Raw genomic sequence first — 20,841 nt, 5'->3', positions numbered from 1 at the left:
GTTTCTTTTCGACTCTCCGGCTGTGTTGACCCGCTTGGCTTTCTTTCTCTTTGGAGTCAAGGTTGGTACCTCAGAGACTAGCATCTCTCCCTGGCATGGTTATCAGCATAGGGGTCTAGTGTACCGTTGACATGTGCTCCAACACACGCTAGCTATTGTTCGCGGTCTTTCGATTCCTTCTGCTGAGGTTTCACAGGCCTTGGTCGGAAAGGGCAAGGTCGCTTCGCTCCTTGTCACCCTCTCGGTATGCAGCATCTTTCTTCTCCTCTTGAACTGCCGTGACGAGCTAGCTCTCTCGACATGCAGTCTGCCTTGCTCGTATTGCACTCTGTCTTTTGTCCCTGTAGGGAAGAGAAAGGGCCGTCAGGTGTGACCGGTTCTGGTGAATTGCCTGACTCTGGTGTTGGGACATGTCAGGTAAATGGCTCGAGTTTTAGTCTGTCGTCCTCTGTCATACGCAAAAGTGATCGTGTCGGAAAAAGCAGAGGGTAAAGTGTTTGTGTATCCTACGTGGTAGGTTGGGGAAAAGTTGTCATAAGAAGGGGGATACTGCATCTCACCCGTCAGTGTCCCGCTTCCACTCCCCCAGGACCCTGCATCCCAGTGTTCCTCCCTCAGTGGTCCACCCCAGGAACTGGATCCAATAGTGATGGCTGTGTCCTAGCCACATGGATGACAGACCCCTGTACACTCTTCAGGGAGACGCCTTCAGGTTTCACAGAGTGAACCATGTAAATGTTCTACAATATGTTCACAGTCTTTTCTCAAAAATGTAAGCTATGGAGAAAAAAAAGAAGATGGCTTGTTCAGCTATGTATGCGGCTTGAAGTTTGTTGTGGGGTAGCTCAGTTTTGTTGTACGTGGAGACCCAGTTTCCAAACCACTACATCTCTATGCCATGCATTACAACTGTGTTTTTTCTTACAAACACAATGGTAATCTATGGCGTATACGTGTGGCCGACTGGTTCAAAATATCAAGATTAGACACCAACACCACCAGGTCAGGTATGGCGGTTAGGAAACAGGTGGTGTTTAAAGAAACCTGAATTCACCATATAAAGCAACGTGAGGGGTCAGCAATGTGAGATGGACAAGTAGATCGTTTTCTCAAAAGTAGCCATTTTATTCAACAAGATGAGACAAATGGCTATCTATCCCTAACCTAACAAGGGTTTCCATACCCATCATATGAAGGCTAAAGTAAAATGATCTAATGTCCATATACATGTCCCTCACACTCATACATACAACAAAATCATCCAGGGATTATTTGGTTGTTAAAACTTCATAAAATAATATTTAGATTCAAACAGAGAAATTATCAAAATAAATCCTTTTAATAACCAGGATTCAATCCCATTCCCCTGGATCAATTCAGGATGTTTCAAAACAAAATAAACAAAAGTTATTCTCAATAGCCAGGTTCCACTTAAAATATAGCACAAGTTTCTGTTCATTGCATATGTACTTCACTTGACAATATAATTGTCTTATTTTCAAGTGAAACCTTTCAACTGCTGTTTATTGAACCAAAAAGACTTTGGGCCTCATTCCAAGTTTGGCGGTAACCTTTCCGGTAAAACTGGCAGGTTGCCGCTGGACTTGCAAATAATACAGGGGGCTGGCTTGCCAGAAACACCAGGGCATTACAGCCCCTGCGGTTCGGTAAGTCAGGCACCGGTCAATGTTAAATCCCCATTCCCAATGAGTCCCATAGGACTCAACAGGAATGGGGACCACAGAAGTTAATAACGGTGCTGTGCCTCCGGTAGGCTTACTGGCACGGTTGTTACTGGACAGGCACACTTGTAAGGAGGCCCTTCATCTTCATATATCAAATCTGAATGCAATGTAATTATTCTCTTCTCTGAAGACCAATCATCTTCCATTAAATCACATGTCTACTTCAAGAGCACCCAGTTTTGCCACGATGATTCCACAATAATTCATCAGTTAATATCAATGGACATACCACTGTCTTTCCATGTCAAACTCCTACCACATTGTAGTGCTTCAATGTATCGTCTTCCTGGTCCACTCGCCTGCCAAGACTAACCACTACATGTTCCTTTCCTGGTACACTCGCCTGTCAGGATTTTAAAAAAACTACTACCCATACGTTCTGATGAGGATTGCTTCAAACATTCCACAAGAGGGTTATAACTTCTACAAAGATACAGTACACATTGACAATGTCTCTCCCACTTATTAATCTGCCCCAGGCAATGCAGATTATGTTTCTCACCCCCTTGATGATTGTTACAAGGAGGGCTTCTATTCTGCCATCTTTGGTTTTGTTTAATTGCCTCTCTTTGGCTTAGACAATGCTTGTTACAAGCTTCTTTTAGAAGTGATCTTCCTTTCTGTAAATCACATCCACTTTGTTTGAATAGTGTTCCCTGTTGGCTTGGCTTGGACAATGGTGGTTAAATTATTATCTTAAAAGGTAATAGTCACACCCAAATTTCTTCAAATCATTAGTTCGGTATCAAATGTTCTTTTCAGCCAGCAGTATATTCCGGTGCGTCTCCGGCTTACCCAACACAACGGTCTTTCTGCGCATCTCCATTGGACCCGCTGCTCCAGTTTCTTCTTTCATTGGGTCTGCCCAGGCATCCGACTGCTCCGGTAACGTTCCTGGTGCTCGTGCCTCCTGTTGTTGGAGCTTTCCCTGCTCTGCTAGCACTCCCGTGAACGCCACATACCTGAGCAGCACGCAGGACCAGTAGAGCATCTCTCTCTCCTTCGGGACAGCTCATTTCGGTAGCCTCTTCCTGCTACAAGGTCTCTGCATCCTACAGGACTCCCGACCTCTGACACATTCATTTAATTAGGCATTTGTTACAGCGCACAAAACCCTAAGGCATCTATCTAGGTGCTAGTTACAGTGAGTGCTTGTATGCACTTCCTCCCAAGAAATGTAACAAAGAGGTTACAGTAAAATGAAGGTGCACTGACATGCCTCTCCTCTTGTTGGGGGGCTACGTCAGGCATACGGACACTGTAAGGACAGACAGGTACAAATATGCTAATAGGCAGAGTCACGCCTCTTGTTGCGGGGGGCTAAAGCGGTCATGCAGAAATCAAAGGGCAAAATAGGTGCAGGTATGCAGACTGGTGGAATCACACCTCATGTTACAGATCCCCAACTCTTAGTATTAGTCTGTACTACTCATGGAGCTTTGGTAGAGTGGCAGAACAGGCAGGCTCATCCTAAGAGGAAGATGTGAGTTGTAGGCAAGTACACTCAAACTAGTTAGTAATGCAATTCAAACAAACACTTAATCAATGTAGATTAAAATATAGATTATATATGCAGAGGAATTACTTTTAAATACTCAGCACATAGAACCAAAACACTTTAGAATACTTTTCAAAGGCCACGGCTTGGTTTGTAGTTGCTTCTGGTTACAATTGTACAGCTTTTGACACTAATTTCAGTTTTACCATACTATTGGTAATAACATGCACTGGTGCACACACACAAAGCAATACGGTAATTGTATTTAGATAGCACTACCGCATAAAATAGTGACTTTTAGGAAGGAAAAGAGTTGGTTAGTACAATACTAGCAGATCTTAAGGTTCTACCAGCAGTTTCTTTGCACAGCACAGCTTTAAGTCCAAAACGCAACCCTAGTTGAAGGCAGTTCTAAGAGGTCTCAAAGTCTTGACAAACAGCAGAACAATGAAAACTCATGTGGATATTTTCTAGTCTCTAAAATGCTTGAAGATACAATGAACGTTGGAGACCCCGTTAAAGGACTCGCTAAAGGGACACAAGCAGCAGCTAGGGTCAGAGGTAAGAGGGGGTTGCCCTGGACTACATGCAATCCAATGCTCTGGAGCGACTTTTTCGGATTAAGGTAAGCAATACCTTTTTCCCCACAGTACCCTTGGTTTGAAGAAATGTTCATGTCTGTATTCTCCTCGATGTGGCAGCGCTGGACCCGACCTCCGGATCCCTTTTTCTGGCGACGAAAGGCAGGACAATGGATGTGATCTCTCAGCAGCAGTCTCAGTCGAGGACCACTGGCATGGATTTCAGCAACTTCTCAGGTCACTCTGCAATTTTGGTGCCTTTCCTGCAGCACCAACAAAGGACATGATTCGCCTGGACAATCTTCTTTGGTTCGTGAAGTCCTGCACTATGTTGAGGGGACTTTGTCAGGTCGGATTGTGTCTATGGAGGTTCACCTGGAGCTCAGCAAAGACTTGGACAGATTAGGACTTTACACAGCAATTCACTTCAATTGGGTCAGAGGTCTCCTGGTATTGGGGTTCTGCAGCTCTGGAGAGGCACAGCACCTCAGGAGATGGCTCTGATTAAAGTTTGTCTTGGGACTGGTTGCTCCCACCCGTCAATGGGAAGGATCCGTCCTCTTCAGAGTTCCTCTGATGTACAGAAAACAGGGTGAGGACACAAGTGTTGCAAAAGGTCTGCAGGTGTCTCTGGTTGTCGTCTTCTTTGGTCACTTCAGTTTCCAGTGGTGGCTTGCCCTTCACCTCAGGAATATCACCTTTCATTCAGTTTCCGCACACACTTCTCTGCTATCTCCGACAGCATTTTACAGAAAGTGGCGGGTGGTTGTCCAATCGGGACATCCAGGCCCCCATTGGGAGCTGGTCCCACTCAAGCACTCAGGCAGACAGAGAGAAGGGGAGCGAATAACTCCTTCCCCATGTCCTGCGTGCCCAGGCTGACTGGAGCCTAGGCAGAGACACCCAAGGGTTCTCGCCAAAGGAAAAACCCACACACAGACTTCCCTCTCCCAGGACGGTAGAAGAAGGGCTGATAAAGAACAAACATGCTAGAAATGGCAACAAAAAAAAAGAAAGGAGCCACCAAGTTCGAACTTAGGTGAGCCCCATTGTGCACAACTGGGGCTATGAACATAGCCTGCAGTAAAAAAATAACTATAGTTGGTAGAACAGGTCCACTGCCATCAGCCATAACTAGTGGGTTGTCTATGTGACTAAAAAGGCACAGTAGCAGAGAGAAGGGGGATACTAAGTATCCCCTTGGCACTTCTGAGAAACCTGAAGGCACTCTCACATCCACTCCCCAGGGATCTTCTGTTCAGGTGGCCAGCGAAGGGCCATCGCTTTTGGATCCCAACCCTGGGGTGGACTAGCGAGGGAGGATCACCTGGGCAGAGGGTCATTGGAGAGAGGGTGCCAGAAGGCGAGACATGGTATTTCCCCACTTCCGGACAGCGATTTAGATCATCCTTCCTCAGATTTTGTGGGATATTGTTACGCAGATGCTACTTTTCCCCCTTGAAGTCAGAACAAGTACTGGGAAGAGGACACTACCCAAGAGCAATGAAGATTACCCATCGGAAACACCACTTAGTACGGGGATGAAGAAGAGGGAGTCTGAAGACTATAGATCTGAAGGTCAGGCATGTCCTGTTGATTTGACTAATTGGGGTCAGGCAAGTGAGCCTGGGACTTACACCTGCAGCCTGTTGGAGACTCACAGGTTTATAAATGGTGGAGTCCACGGAGTTGGAGAGACCAGCCCATGGGAAGCCAGAGGAGAAGGGGACACCAGGATGCTGAAGCACAGTAGAGCGAGAGAAGCCGTCATTGCGTGGTGAGGGAACTGTGTCTCCAAGAAGTCAGAGAAGTCAGGACAAGGGTACCGTGGAAGATATCAGACCCTTTAACTGTGGCCAAGAACCGCTTGTTCTTGGCAACAGTTCCCATCACATTAACCATCTAGGGATGTCTGAGGGGCAGGTAGTTGGACCCTGACCTCAAACCCCACAGAAACTAGCAGTCACGCTTGGCGTGCCTAACACGTGGATACGGAGTGCTCAAACAACACATCTTTATTCTCTCAACCTTTCTACTCACTACCTTTTTTGCCTTCACGTCACTTCCCACCCCGATCCCGCTTCTATTCCTGGGCACTCCAATATCCAACATGACATTGTTATGGTTAAGAAGGTACGTGGGGACCGGAGTACGTCACAAGTTCGGTGCATGCTGGTCACATATGCTGGTCGCATATGCTGGCCACATGGGTGTTGGGGGCTACTCCATACTCAGGTCGGGGAGCACCCGACAGTGCACACACTGGTGCGGCGATCACGCCGCTGGCTCAGGGTTGGGTGTTTATCCCACCCGCTCCGGATCACCGGAGCTCCACACGTGGCTGGGGGCACCCAGCACACCGCGGCCCCGGCTCTGGGGGCACCCAGGCCGGTGTCACCTCCCCAACCCGCCTCACAGGGTTAGGGGGACCCACAGGGACGGCGTTGCCCGGCAGGGACACTGTCCGGACGGCGTTGCCCGGCAGGGACACCGTCCTCCAGCTGGGCCCCGTCCTTGGGCCCAGCACACACAGCGCAGCACCAGCATGGTGCTCCAAGAACGACGCTGGAGCCTTGTGATGGAGTGACTGGCGAGCCGGAAGCGGCTCGCTTCTTTTATTATGTTGGTCAGGTGGCTACCGCCACGTGACCCATTACAACATCCTGAGAGCTACCATGCTCCCAGGAGGGGTCACCATGCAACAATGGGGGTGATTAATAAAAAAGCATGTGAGCGACATTGCGCTTGCCAGGTGTACGTGTCATCATTTCGTAGAGGTCCACATCCAGTGCAGCCTCCCCTAACAAGAAACTAATAATTTGACTCAGTGTCAATGTTATAATCATGACTTTCCTACGTTTAGTATAGAACATCTGTATTAAATGAATAAAGTGTTACAAACGAAAACACTTAAAACAGTAACAATAATATTCTGGGCAATCCGATGTCAGGTGTAAAAAAAAAAAATAGTAACTCTTACATGTCAACATTTCAGATCACCTAAAGGACATTTTGTAATGGAAAAATGCACTTTGCTCATTTACTTGCATGGAGGTGAGGGAAATTTAAGGTGGGATGAAATCAAAATATATGCGAGTAGCATTTCTATCTGAAAAAATCCTGAGTCTCCCTCCTAATTAGGAAGGGCATGGTAACCATATACACACTAGCCGAGAACTCTGCTCTTCGTGAGTGCCCCGGAAGTAAAAGCACAACTGTGTAATCCGATTATCCGAGGCTCCTACCTTTGTATGGCTGCTTGAATCGAACTTGTTGTTTTTGAAAGCTGTGGCGTTCTGGTGGCACTGAGGACGCGTGCGAGACACGTTGCCACGCTGAGAACTCATCTCGGTGCTACGAATGTAAGAAAAACACAAGCAGCACCGGGTTACAGCTTAGTGGGACGAGTTTAATCAAGTTGTCCCTTTTCTATGTCATAAGACCTTTCACATCCCAGTCTATCGTCTATGTTCATGTAACAAAATGATATGACTGGTAACTTTTTATTTAATAGCATGAACTTGAACCTGTAGTAGAAAAGTATCCATTTTACGATGGATACATAATTTCTACTTCCCAGCTGGTGGCTCTTTTTTACGGTAAAAGAACAAACGTGCCACAGTTTTCCGAACGAACTCCGCCTGCCTTGCTAGCGTTGCTTATTAGGGGCGACGTAAGCAGAAATATTGAGACGGTACTGTGACTAAGGTATATGACGGTGAACACTGTTTCTTTTGTTCCTCACGAATAGCGTTACAATCAACATGTTGAGCTTTTCGAAAGTACCCGTAAACTAGTCTTATAAGTAGAGGTTTAAAGGGAAAAACACTTTTCGTCTTGCACTACTGGCAAGTACTCTCATATCTTTATCGCCGCACACTTTCCCTTCCTGGCCTCTTTTCTTTTGTATAATAAAAATCCATTCTAAAATGGACACACATTCAAAGGCATCGTTTGAGCGCCTGCCCCTTTAACCAGCCGACTTGCAGCCTCTGTGTAACTGCAGCTTTACGTCACCCTCTATCTGATTGGGTGAGATAATACAAGCCGGGCTGTGCCATTGCAGTGGCTCAGCTGACCGTCACTCCGGTAAGTTTGTGATCTTTGATTGGTGTTGTCTATTGTCATTCTTGGTCTGATTGTCCCGCCCCATCAACACCCATTGAGCAATCGATGGGGTTTCAGAACGTTGGCTGTGCTTTGATTGGTCTGTCGCTGCCGGTTGCGGCGAAGCTGAGTCGCGGTGTGTTCAGGGCGCGGAGCCGCCCTTCCCCCACCGGCGCTGTTTATTCCCAAGCGCCGGACATCCCGCAAGGGCATCGGCGGGTCTGTAGCAGGTGCCCATCTTCCGTTTGTGAGTGTTGAAACTCAGCTGGTGTGCGGGAGCAGTTCAGGGCCCTCGCGGCAGGTGCCGGAGCAGAGAGGATGCTGGGATCCCCAAGAGCCTGACACCGAGTGAAGACAGAGGCCGCGGAGCCCGCAGCCCCGGGTCTACAGACACCGCTCCGAGGTCTGGTATCCCCTTACAAAACACCATCGGTGTTCTCCTTGTGTTCTTCGCCTGTGTTTTTGCCAGTAGATGAAGGCCAACGCTCCTAAATAGGCTGCTTTTTTGTAATTTTTTTTTTTGGGTGGGAATCGTCTTCCTGGTAGGTTCTTCCACCACCAGCTTTTCTGTTGGAGCCACCCTCTCTCTTTTACTGCTTCTACTTCCTGGTACACAAATATCGTCTACTTCTCATGTCGCTTCACCCGAGTGTTCATTCCCCACACCTTCAATTTTGGTATGGTAATCGATCTAACCACCAACGTCGTTTCCTTGCCAACCCATGCCGCCGGTTTCTCCTTGTGTAGCCACCATCTTTTCCCTGTTGGCCCCCACGCCCTTTTTGTGTGTTTTTCGGAGGACCCCGTTGCTCGATTTTCTATAATGGATCCTTGGGAGAGGAGGCCACAGCTGTCTATGGCGGAAGTAAAGTGGTAGACAATGGTCTATAGAGTCATGTTCCGTTTGTAGTCTAGAGCGCGGCGACACACACTAGTCTTATATGTACTTGCATTGGACCCCTTGGCGGTGGGTGAGTTGTGAGCTTGTTCCTGTAAGAAGCCCATTTACGTTTAGCGGTGCGAGTCACAGAGATAGCATCTACAGCATAAAAGCCACTTTCTGCCTCCGAGGTTCAGACGCTGGGAGATCACATTCCCTCACCTCCCGATTAGCTCCTAAGCTGCTTGGGGCACTACTGTGAGGCTTGAACTAATTGAGCAGGGTTGGAGTTCCGCTTAGGGCAGTGGTCTTTAAACTTTTTGGCCTGAGCCCCACCATGAGCAAAGTTTGGGCAAGCCGGGCCCCCCAAAAAGTGCCAGATGGGCAGTATGTAGGAATCGCTATGAACTTTTGCGTGCCGTCACTGCACCCTATTCCCAGTACAGACCCTGGGCTCTCCCCAGCACTATCCTAGTGCTGCCACCACAGTCCCATAACACAAGCATACACACATCCTTACACATTTAAATACAAAATAAATCGCCATAAACTTACCTCGCGTGGTTGCTAAAATGCCCCGTTCCAGATTGCTCTGCCCGTATGTGGGAGGAGGCGCAGGAGCACCCCCTCGCACATACATACATGCAGTGCCCCAGCCAGCATGTCCAACGAGCTATGCAAGGCTGGCGAAGCAAAACACCCCCAGCGTTGCATGGCTGTGATCATGTGCGGCTGGGGAAATGAACTGTCAAAGGCAAACAGTTTCCCTTTGACAGTTCAGCCAGCCCAGGAGCACTCCCTCAGCTGGAAAAAGCAGCTGAGGGAGTGCTCCGTGTTTCACTGGGCTGGCTCCTCGGCTCCTCCATAATGGGTGAGGTGGCCAGTGGATGGACGCCCCCTCACCCATCATGGATGAGCCGGTAGGCTTGGACTGGCCAATAGGGCGATGACCGTACCAAAAATGCAAAATGCTAGTGTAGGCCAGTAAAAATGGGCCACTTTTTTGGCCAATGTGGGCCAGTTTGATTAGTTACTTCACTATGCAGCTAGTAGTTTTGACCACTGTTGCCGAATAAATATTCTTTAAATATCACCATTAGTTTACATTTGAACAAAAAACAACCCCTTGGGTACTATTCAAACAGCCTGTGACTAAACACTGAATATCCATTTGCAACTCCTCGCCATTTTTTAATTGGTGACCGTTTTATAGCCCAGTGTGACCATGTGAGACGCCCCTTCCCATTACATCCAATCTAAAAAAAAAAAAAAACTTTTTTTTTACATTTTATGCTGGGCTCTGGCGCTCCCCCCCCCTCCTGGGATGCGGCCAGGTCCCCCTGGGAGGCCGCGCCCCACAGTTTGAAGACCTCTGGCTTAGGGTGACCAGAATTTCAATACAAAAACCGGGACGTCGACAACATAAAAGCGGCACTACCCCATCGCAGCCCATCAATTACCGCCCCTCCCCCAACACGCCCCCACAACCACCACCCAACCATATTTCCAGCACTTCTCCTTCCTATAAACTGTATATAATCTCATTTGTGGAGTTTTTGTCTGTGAATTGTGGCATGTTAATTCAAAACGAGCATGAGCTCTAATTGATATTACATGACTTGCTGTACAACGATTTCCAAGCCACTCTCTGTGGCACAGTCAGCAAGTGTTGTGACTTGTACCTGTGAGGTTGCGGGTTCGAGCCTAACCTCCAACTTCAAAATTCTGAAAGTGTTGTGATAAATAATTACGGTTTTAATTACTGTAGCCACCCAACCATGCAAACCCCGGACGGGGTTTAAAAAATGAAAACTCTCCCAGGACGGAGGGTGATTTCCTGGGACTGTCCCGGGAAAACCCAGACGTCTAGTCACCCTAGTTCCGCTAACTTTCCAGTGCAAACACCTCCAGTGCAAACACCGGATATTGTTGGTGTGCGTGATGTAATCGCAAAGGGTCGCTTGCAAAGAGACTCACAAATATCTGCACTGTGGGCTTTTACACCCTACCGCAAATCAGAAATGCAGCATTCCAAAACATATAATTCGAGGTGGGGGGAGTCGACATTGCTGTGAGCTATTTAGTTATTACTGATACTCTAAAAACGCATGCTTTGTTTTAATACGAGAGCTAATGTTCAATTAGCTGTCGTATTAAAACGTAGCTTGGTCATCGCGTGCCATACACACGTGCAACCCATATTCGATTATCTGTCTTTAGGAACGCATCTACGAGAGCATTAAGGCGTACATAGTAGACATGTGTAGCATAATAATCGACGACAAGCAGATTGTAGCAACAGGCTTTATTTACTTACACTCATGTAGTGATAAGTATCAATAAGTAAAGGTCCAATAAATGTCGAGATGCTGATGGTGGTAAGGATGCATTCCCTGGGGCCCCAGGCTTGTCCTGAGGGCCTTGTGGCAGTATTGGGTTCCTTAAATCAGAGGAGCGCGTCTGCTCTGTGTCACTGGTGCCTTGAAAAGGTTTGCCGCAGCTATGCATGCTTCTGGTTGAAATCTCGCGAGACTTCGGTGGTGCCGCGTCTCGCAATTTCTCTACACACCTCCCTTTGGAAAACCTAGGACCTGATTCACAGAAGCATTTTATAGTGGTTCCATCCAATAGAATAACATTCTGTGAATCAGACCCAAAGATGTATATTCCATAATAGTCAGCATCCTTCACCAGTTTAATGTGCTGTCTTCTCAGAGACCCTCCTTCGTCCCTCCTGTATCCGATGCTTGCATCGTTTCACAAACCACTTCCGGCATCATTTCGATCTCTTTTCTCTGTCATCTCTCACTGATGCTTCTAGCTCATGTTCTCTCGTTGCATCACAGTCTTGACAGTTGCCAGGATGGGACTCCTCTTGCATTTTCTCGGTGGTCTGATGCCTCTTAAATGTTGCCACATGTTCACGTGCAGCCATCTTCTGTGCGGATGTGATTATAGGCTTGATGAACTTCGACACTGTCGTTTGATCTTTATAGGGTAGCCAAATTTTGATCCAGCCTCCTTCCCTGACTTCAGGGCCTTGGGTTGCTCTTCTCCGGTCGCTCCACTTTTCATGCATGCTTTTACGTTCCAACCTCCACATCACTGCTTCCATGCTCACTTCATCATCTTACTTTACTTTGGACAACTATGGTGGTACCAGTTTGGACGCTGCTCTTCTTCCCCTCTACCCCCAAAATGGCGACACTTGGGTGACACCATTGGGGCTAATCTGTGAGCTGCTACGGCTTCCTTGACATATTTCAGGGGATCAATTCCTGACGCCATTGCTAACTGAATTGCCCCTTTGATAAACCTGTTGGCCCTCTCGACCAGTCCACTCGCCTCTGGTGATACAACACGGCTTTCCTCTGCCTTATGTTGTGTGTCTGCATAAATCTATGTCCTTGGGAGGCCTTCCCCCTGAAAGGTGGGTGTGAGGACTTCTATAACTGTTGCAGTAGTGATATTTGGGACAAATTCCGCTTCTACCCATTTTGACAGTCTACGATTACTGTTCCGTACCAATGCTTTTGAGCCATTGCTTCTAACAGACCCAAGGACATCCAGTCTCACTTTGTACCAGACTGCTTCGGGGATCTGATGGAATCTGAGGCGCTTGTCTGGTCTTCAAATGTTTATCACTGTACATGCACTCATGATTCATGTACTCGTGGTATCTCTCCATCATGGAGTGGATGTCCTCATCAATGGCAACCAGTATGCCTCTTACTCGCTGGCGCTTCATGGTGTTCTCCAAATGCCCTCAGTGAGCTCTGATCAGGATGATTCTTCTCATTACCGTTGGGGGCATTACCTGGTCGCCCTTGAGAATCGGGCCTTCTACCTCTGATATTTCTTCTGGCTGGCCACTCTGGGCGCACTCTCTGACTCTCCCCCGGGTGGGGTCTTTACTGTCCTCCTCGTTCCATTGACCTTCACTCCTCTCTAAGAAATCTGGACGTCTTGGATGGATGCGACAATACTCGTCCTGCAGGAATGTGGTGGCTCTTTGTTTCTGGGAATCCTGGTCATACAGTCAGCTAGGGCTTTCCTCCACCCGGCATTTTGGGTTTTCTCAACCGTATATTCCTGAAGTCTTGCCACAATGCTAGCCAGGCGGGGTGTGGACGACTTTGTTCCTCCTGGACTGAATATATGGATGAGGGGTTTCGCATTTCTTCTGGGTGAGCACAGCACCTAATCCGCACATGCTGGAATCCAGTGATAACCATGTCCCATGCGAGATTGAACAGCTGTAGGCACGGTGCTTCCACTATCCGCCTTTTTTATTTTTACAGCCTCCTTCTGGGCTTCGGACCAGGTGAACTCTGCTCCCTTCTTGAGTAGGTCTCTCAGCAGTGCAGTGCCTTCTGAAAAGTTTGGGATGAACTTGGCATAGTATTCTGCAAGCCCCAGAAATTATCTTACTTCGTCCTTGCTGGCAGGCTCTGGAGCTTTGACAATGGCCTGCACTAGGTATTGTTTGGGGCTGATTCCTCTGGCAAATATCCTGTACCTCAGGTATTCAACTTCTTGTGCTTTCAAGGCGTACCTCTCATATCTTAGTTTGACCCCAGCATCCTGTAATTTGAGTACTTTTCTCAATGTGACATTGTGCGTGGACTCCTCATCAGCGTACAGCAGTATATAATCCTGAACATAGGAGACAGTTCCTATATCCAGCGGTAGTGAGTCCATCATATGCTGGAATGCAGAGGCTGCTGATGACAGGGCGAAGGGCATCTTGGTAAACTTGTATGTGCCAAAAGGGGTGATATAACGCTGTGAGGGGCCTGGAATCTTTATGAAGATGGATTTGATTAGCTTTGAAAACACGTTTGTCTCCTTCATCATGAGGATTAATTAATTAATTCATAGTGGGATGGGCATAGCTTTCTGAAATGAGGTTGAGGCTGCAAAGGTCTATGCAAACTCTCCTGAATTTTGCTTTTTAATCAGCACACCCGGGCTCTGCCACGCAGAGGCTTCCACTTCCTCGATGGTACCCTCTTTCACATCTTGCCGAGTTGGCTTTAAATAATGTCCCTGACGGTCGCTGGGACCGGCCGCACATTATGCTTGACAGGGACAGCGTTTGCATTGAGCATTATTCTGTGTATGAAGTTCTTGATTTTCCTTGGACCATCTGAAAACCATTTGGGGAAGTCTTCTTTCACCACCAGCACTCCTCCTGCATTGACTGCCAATACCTGATCCTCCATGCTGGGGTCCAGTTTCATAGTTTGGCTTGTTTGTCCCATCCTTGGATGCCTGGGCCTTCTTTGTACAGATCTTTTCGTCTTGTTGTGGTCTCTCTTCCTTTGAACTCCACAACACCCTTAATGTACCCTAAAAGTTCAGTTGCGCTCCTCCAAACACGATGGGCTTGTGGCGCGTGCAGAATACTTAAACTCCTGTCTGTTCCCACCGTTTCCCTGTACTTGTGTAAGGGTAAAATGGTCAAATCGGAGCCTGAGTTTGCCATCACTCGTGTCCCCATAACCTTCATCCTGATCATGTAATGGGCTTCTGCCTTCTGGCTCTTGAACTGTTCGCCATCAACACTGTGGGTCTCCCTTCTTCTGAGGAGGATTCTGCTTCCACGTTGTTCTGCATTGATAGTCACTTTTTTGTTGCACCACTTGCACACCAATGCAAAGTGTCTGATTTTCTTGCGCACACAGAACACTCCTTGTCCCTCGACAGACATTCTGTCATTAGCTAAGTGTCTTGTGCTGGTGCACCAGTGACACTTGAGCGGCTCTTTTCTTCCCAAATTCCCTTCTCTTGCGTCAGCCACTTGCTTTTCTTTTCTGTTTCTAACCGTGATGGCCTGGACCTCTGCTGGGACTGAGGTGCTAGCAAACTTTCCTTTGCCCCGCTGTCTCTTCTACGGCTCTCGCTATCTCTACAGCCTCATCGAGCTGAAGTTCTTTCTCCAATATAAACTTAACTTGCACCATCCTGCTGTTGGTGTCGATGGTCAACATGTTGCAGATCATTCTTTCTGCATTATTTCCAAAATTGCATAGTGCAGCAATTTTGTTATGTAATCGTCCACGGGTTGTGACGCTTGTTGTTTGCGCCCATACGTGTTCTGTGCAGCACTTTGTTTTCTTTGCTTTTCAAACAGCTTCACAATTCTCCTCACGGTGGCCTTGTACACATCACCGTCCTCATAATCACCTGCTTCAGGCGTAAGGCTAGTGAAAACATTGTCCTACTCCCAGAGCATTCATTAAAATCACTCTGTGCCTCGCAGCAGTATATCCTGCACCTCCTAGTGCCTCCACATACGTCGTGAATAGGGGTTCAAATTGTGGCTATGGGATTGCAGCCCTACTTAGTGTTTGTAGGAACGACGGGGGAGGCGTTGCTCCTTACATGTTGATTTTCAGGCACCAGGATCCCGTCCTCGTCTCCAAATATGTAGTATAATAATCGGGTGACAAGCAGCTCGTAGCAACAGGGTCCAATACGTGTCATGGGCTGGTGGTGGTAAGGACGCATTCCCTGGGGCCCCAGGCTTGTCCTGGGGACCTTGAAGTTCCTTAACTTAACTGGCGCCTTGGAAACTGTTTGCTGCTTTGCATGCTTCCAGGCAAAATCTCTCTAGACTGGTGGTGCTGCGTCTCGCGAGCTCTCTATATATGCATTGACAAAGTTGTACTTTTGCATCTCGTACAGCAGTTGGATTAACGGCACATTATATACTAGCTTCTCTAACCAACGCATTTCCCAGAAAAACGGAGCCACACGTTACCTCACAAACTTATGGCTTTACTGGACAAGATTGTTGTATATTCTTTAGTGTCTCACATGTTTGTGCGTGGCTGTCAACACATTCTATTGTTGGAGCAATACAGTTTGCGTTGACTGTCCCCATTCCAATTAATAGCAGGTGTATGTGTACCATTATGGCCCAACCTGGGGCTCACTATGTCTGCACCATAACTAGGCGTTGCCCTGCTGGGGGATTGGGGCTGGAAACTACAGTGGAAGCATATCGGTTGTAGCACTTTACTTTTTCATGTTATACCAATAACTGCATGCTGTGAAAAGCTTTGAGAATGTTATGGACAAGCGGTAACTATGTGAATGGTTGATTCCGAAGGCTGCCGCTTATCATAGCGGCAAGATATGTAGATGAATAATGAAGACCCATTCTGTTATGATGTGTAAATCCACAACCCTGTACAGACGCACTTGTCAACCGGTGATAACGTGGGAAGAAAACGCCTCCATTGTGTTTTAATAGGCAGGAGCTAACTTGCAGGTGCCCCATGAGATAACATAACATCAGTGTTCCGTAGCTATGCTGCACTGGCATCCTAGCTGTGCCATCCATGAATTTCTTGGCTTTGAGGGCATGAGGGGCTCCATGCAGAAGCTGCTGATGAACCCTTTACCTCACTGAAATCTTTAACTTGAAAATCCCTCCAATCCCACCCACTTATTTATTTGGCGCTCGTGCATTTGCAGGAAATGATTACCGGTTAACTAGCTTGGCTCTGCAGCTGTAAGCAGTCTCGGTCACATTTCCCAATCTCCCCTCACCACAATGTTCCTCCAACATTGCATTGCCCTTGGGGCCGTGATCGAACTATTGGCTGAGCTGGACCCTTGTGGTCTCAACCAGCACTTTTTAAATATATTTTTTCAGTGGGTGCACCCTGTAAATCATCTGCAGAGCTCTGAAAGATAAACAAAACAGCCTTAAGAACAAACAAGATTGAGAACTTTAAAGCAGACCATGTCATTGAGAGGGAGGGTGGGTAGTCTGGAAGCTAGACGGTTCAGTGCGCCTATAGGCCTGCCAGACATGCAGGAAACGCCCCTCCATCTTCCTGCTGGCTGGTCACGCCCATCCTTCCGCCTACCACCCACAGCTTTAACCTCTCCCACAGCCTGCACGATTGCAGCCAAAACCCATCCCCCCAGATGGCCCAAGTACCCTCTCCCACCCCTTGACACCTTACACCCTGCCACAGCCATCTCGCTCCCAGTGGTGGGCACCACTGCTAAGGGCGAAATCCTCCCGCCTTGTTGGCTCGAGCCCTGGCGATTCCCTCGTACTTGTTCCTGGGAGCAGATTTATGGGAGGCTAAATGTAGCTTTGAAACACTTTGATTAGGTTGCAGTGTGTTCAGTTCTGTTGTTTCTACGGTTAGTGTGTGGCAGTTTCAAACAACCTATCTTTGCCAGTGTACAATCTTAGTTAATTATTGATGAAGGTTTGCAGTTTTTGAAAGTCTGCTTATGATGAGAAATAAACCTAATATAAAATAACAGGTGTCAGTTGTATGTATACGAAGTTGAACTAACCCCATAGTCGCGCTTGTGTATTTTTAGAGGACACTACTGTTAGGAAAGATTCCCATTTATTTATGTGTAATTTTCCCTCCAGTTGGGCACTCCCCAACTTTTTGCTGATGTCTAAACGCCATAGTCTGACTTTACCAGAGGAGCACACACTTCTGCTACACTCCCATGGGCTTTTCGCTCACTTTTAATGGGGAAAGTGACATGCCCTCAGTACTGGGAGACTTTTTCCCATAGTCCTTGTCCATGTTACAACTTTTCTGCAACATGTAACAAGTGTACAATGTACTCTACAATACAGTGCACTTGGGTTCAGTCATTTCCAATGATCCTAGATACTCTCAAAGGATTTTTTAGAAGTGCAGATGTGCCTTGGACAGGGCTGGTGGCAGCTGATCATTTTGCATATTTTTAACCCTTTATTACCGCATTTGGCACGGTTAGGTGGCCTGGCTCCATGGCCACGCCACAAGGTTCTTTGTCCTGTCCTTTGGCCATCTTGCCCCTTCACCTTCCCTAGGTCGAGCCGACCAGGGTCAGTCCTTATTTGGCATGCATTTTCCTGCGGAGCGCCAAGCTTTCGCGGGCTTCTGCTTGCTGTTTGTGTGTGTGTGCCTCCAGGATGTGGGCTGGAACGTCTGGTTCCAATACACATCCTGGGTGCCAGAGAGTCTGGAGTGCTGTGAATGCCTGGGCCCACCGTGGTCCATGATCCACGTGTGGTATACCTGTATGTGAGCAGATCTCCCATTGGTTCCTCTTTGATTTGACACGAATGAGATTCTGGATAAGAGTTGGCCCTAAACACCCATACCATGTTGATCTCTGAAGTTCTCACTGAACGAAGGATAGGATCCAAGTATCCTGAAACTAAGAAGCTGAATCGAGGAACCGCTGGAAGGATTGGCACGCTGAGCCCGCTGTCGTCCTGCTGGACCCCTCTGCATCTGAGCGTCCTAGAAGGTCTACGAAGAGGCTTTGACCCATTGGAATAGTGGGACCAACTATTCTCGGCACCTTCATCGCAACCTGCAAGGAAGCCTTTTCGGTAGTGTCCCTGTGCCATCCAGTGGACTGACCAGCTTGCGTAGCCGTTGGGCTCTGAGACCGCCGCCGTTTCGAGGAGGCCCTTGAAACTTGGTATATCGAAAGCTCTGTGTTCACTGCACTTTCTCACTGAATTTCGTACACTTGGCGTTCCCAGGTCTGGAGTAAAGTGAGTGCGCCCGAGCCAGAGTTTACGCAGTTGCCACGTCAGCCAGCTGTGGTGACAAACTTTGCAAGTTCATTGCAGCTGTGGTCCTCTGTGCCCTGAAGCCTGCTACAGCGGAACTGGCCTGATCCATCCACCAGGAGCGGAGAAATTGCCACTGTCCTGTAGGGGAATCGATGCTGTAACTGTCGCTGAAAGCCGCAGAGCTGCGAGATTGGCACATTTGAATCTGCAACCGAAGTGGACTGCTTACTGAAGTTTGGTCCGGAGTGCGCCGGGGCTCGTAATCCCAACCCTAACCGGTGGCCCATAGCGCATCATCCATTTTTATGCATGAGTGGGCCCTTCTCCTTTCCACTGCTAGTGCAAACTATTCCCAACTATTGGAATCGACTGTTTTGCCCATTTGCACTACCACGTGCACCAGCAGTGCAAGTACATTTGAGCAATAGGGTACACTCTTCTTAGGGATTGAACTGCCTTAGGAGTGTGTTGGATGCAGAAGGGACTAAAGACTATTTGCACTGCCTGTTTCCTTCCCCTTTTAGGTTGTGGTCCCATTTTGTGCATTAACCCTGTAGACCCCCTTGGTCTTGTATATATGTATTTAGATAGGATTGTGTTGGCCTAAAAGTTTTACTTTGATTTGTGTGTTGAAACTCAAAGGCCTTGGAATAAATGTATGTGTGTGTGTATATGTATATATATTTCTGAGGCTTGTGGAATCTGCTTAGATCACATGCTGTGCATAGGCCGACATCTAGTGGAAGCTGCGGAGTATTACAGTTTGTTTTTCGAAAGTCGAAAATGGGCGTCGACACAGGCGTGCCAGTAATACTATCCCTAGTGTGACGTCCACTGTACCCAAGATCCCTCACGCGTGTAGGATCCTCAGATTGTTTTTTTCCGCCATACTGGTCGGAAGCATCTTGCGGAGTTCCCTGGCCTTAGCCATACTTTTGCTGTTATTATAATTTTAATTCTTATTCATTCCCTTCCCCACCCCAACGTCGACCCTCAACCTCGACGACGGCTGGAGAAGTCATCGACCGTCGACTGCTGCACGACGGATCTGGGCCTCGGTAGGCCGCTGGCCTCGGCCCGGGCCTAGTAGGCCGCTGGCCTCGGCCCTTACAAGTAGGGAGAGTGGGGGGTGGTACATACTCTTCACTCTTGATATATAGTTACATTTATATATATTCCTACACTTAGCAGCCCGCTGCCTTAAGGTGCGTATGGAGGGTACCCCTTTTCAATTCTGCCCCAAGTGCAATCGCAAATACCCTTGGGTCGACAGGCACGCCACGTGCAATCTCTGCTTGCCGAGGGATCACCCCGAAGCGAACTGCAGAGCGTGTAGTAGGTTTAAACCTAAGACACTTAAGGACCGTTCGACAAAGCGTTGGGCCCACCACGCCAGGCAGGAGGCCATGGCAGCGGAGGGCGCCTTCAGCGATGGCAGCGACGCCGTACTTTCGGACGGCGAGGGCATTACGGCGTCGAAAGACAGCCGACGAGCGCAGGTCCCCGACCTCGGAAGGTCGTCCGGCAAGGCGGCTATGGGGAAGACCCCCGGCGACGCAAGCGCTACACACCTAACACACACTAAACACACTAAGACCAACCGGACCTCGACGACGTCGACTTCCCGGAAAGAGGCACAAAAAGAACGGTCCGACTCGGTGTCCTCTGGGCGCTCTCGATCGAGATCGCCTCACGACGCAAGGCAATCATCCACTCTTGCCAAGAGTGCCTCGCTACACACACTAACGGAAGTTCGATCGTCGGGAGACGAAGACGACTTCCACCCCCAGGCCGCGCTCCAAGATACCGAGACCGCGGTTAACATCAGTGAGGCCCCACGCCCGAAGCACACAGATACCTCTCCAGACCCTCGACGCCAGGCGTCGAAAGTCTCTGGGGCCCCCAAGGGACAGGGAAAACATTTTTCCACGCACGGAGAAGGGGGGAAACAGCGGAAAGCACAGCCTTCCACCCCTGTAAAGCCTAAGCAGACAAGCAAACACAAGTCTACCCTTGAAAATAAATCACCTGCTAAAGTAATACCCTGTTCCAGGGAATGGTCCAGTGAAGACATAGACAGGGTTATGTCTAGGATGTCTTCCTTGGCTGATTTTTATGATAAGAACCCAGAACACTTTCTTTCATATAACCCTCAAGGGGCCACACCCTCAGGCTCCTCCGATCCTATCCCGCTAAGTAAAGAGCCCCGGGTCGAAAGACCTGAACCCTTCAAGGTTCAGCCTTACTCCACTCCATATTCTACTCCACTCCCCAGTTATCAGGGACAAGTTTTCCCTGAAGAGGACCAGGAGTTTGCATTTATGGAAGAACAAACCGGGACAGATTACTATGCAGAGGATGAGGACCTGGAGGAGGGAGAAGATGAGCAGGAAATTTACAGAGTAGATTCCCCAGTACAAAGCGAAGCCCCAGTTACTGACTCTCCAGTTGATAACCAGCCCCTCCTT

General features: G+C 48.2%; 2 protein-coding genes across 3 annotated transcripts in view; one reads left to right on the top strand and one right to left on the bottom strand.

Moving 5' to 3' along the window:
- Positions 1-7,243, bottom strand: part of C6PH9orf85 (chromosome 6p C9orf85 homolog) — a 648,496-nt gene extending 641,253 nt beyond the window's left edge. Inside the window, exon 1 of one of the 2 annotated variants that reach the window (XM_069625805.1) lies at positions 7,070-7,243. In XM_069625805.1, the coding sequence (XP_069481906.1) occupies positions 7,070-7,171 (102 nt within the window). In that variant the 5' untranslated portion in view covers positions 7,172-7,243. The remainder of the gene's footprint in view (positions 1-7,069) is intronic. The other variant, XM_069625804.1, reaches the window with a different exon arrangement.
- A 664-nt stretch (positions 7,244-7,907) lies between these two features.
- Positions 7,908-20,841, top strand: part of ABHD17B (abhydrolase domain containing 17B, depalmitoylase) — a 101,494-nt gene continuing 88,560 nt past the window's right edge. The window contains exon 1 of the mRNA XM_069625803.1: positions 7,908-8,334. The gene's annotated coding sequence lies outside the window, so the exon portion shown is untranslated. The remainder of the gene's footprint in view (positions 8,335-20,841) is intronic.

This window comes from Ambystoma mexicanum, chromosome 6p (assembly GCF_040938575.1).
Source record: "Ambystoma mexicanum isolate Mex_15411 chromosome 6p, UKY_AmexF1_1, whole genome shotgun sequence".
NCBI classification, from domain to species: domain Eukaryota; kingdom Metazoa; phylum Chordata; class Amphibia; order Caudata; family Ambystomatidae; genus Ambystoma; species Ambystoma mexicanum.
Note: the sequence above shows the minus strand (reverse complement) of the source record. Positions and strands in the feature narration are given on the sequence as shown.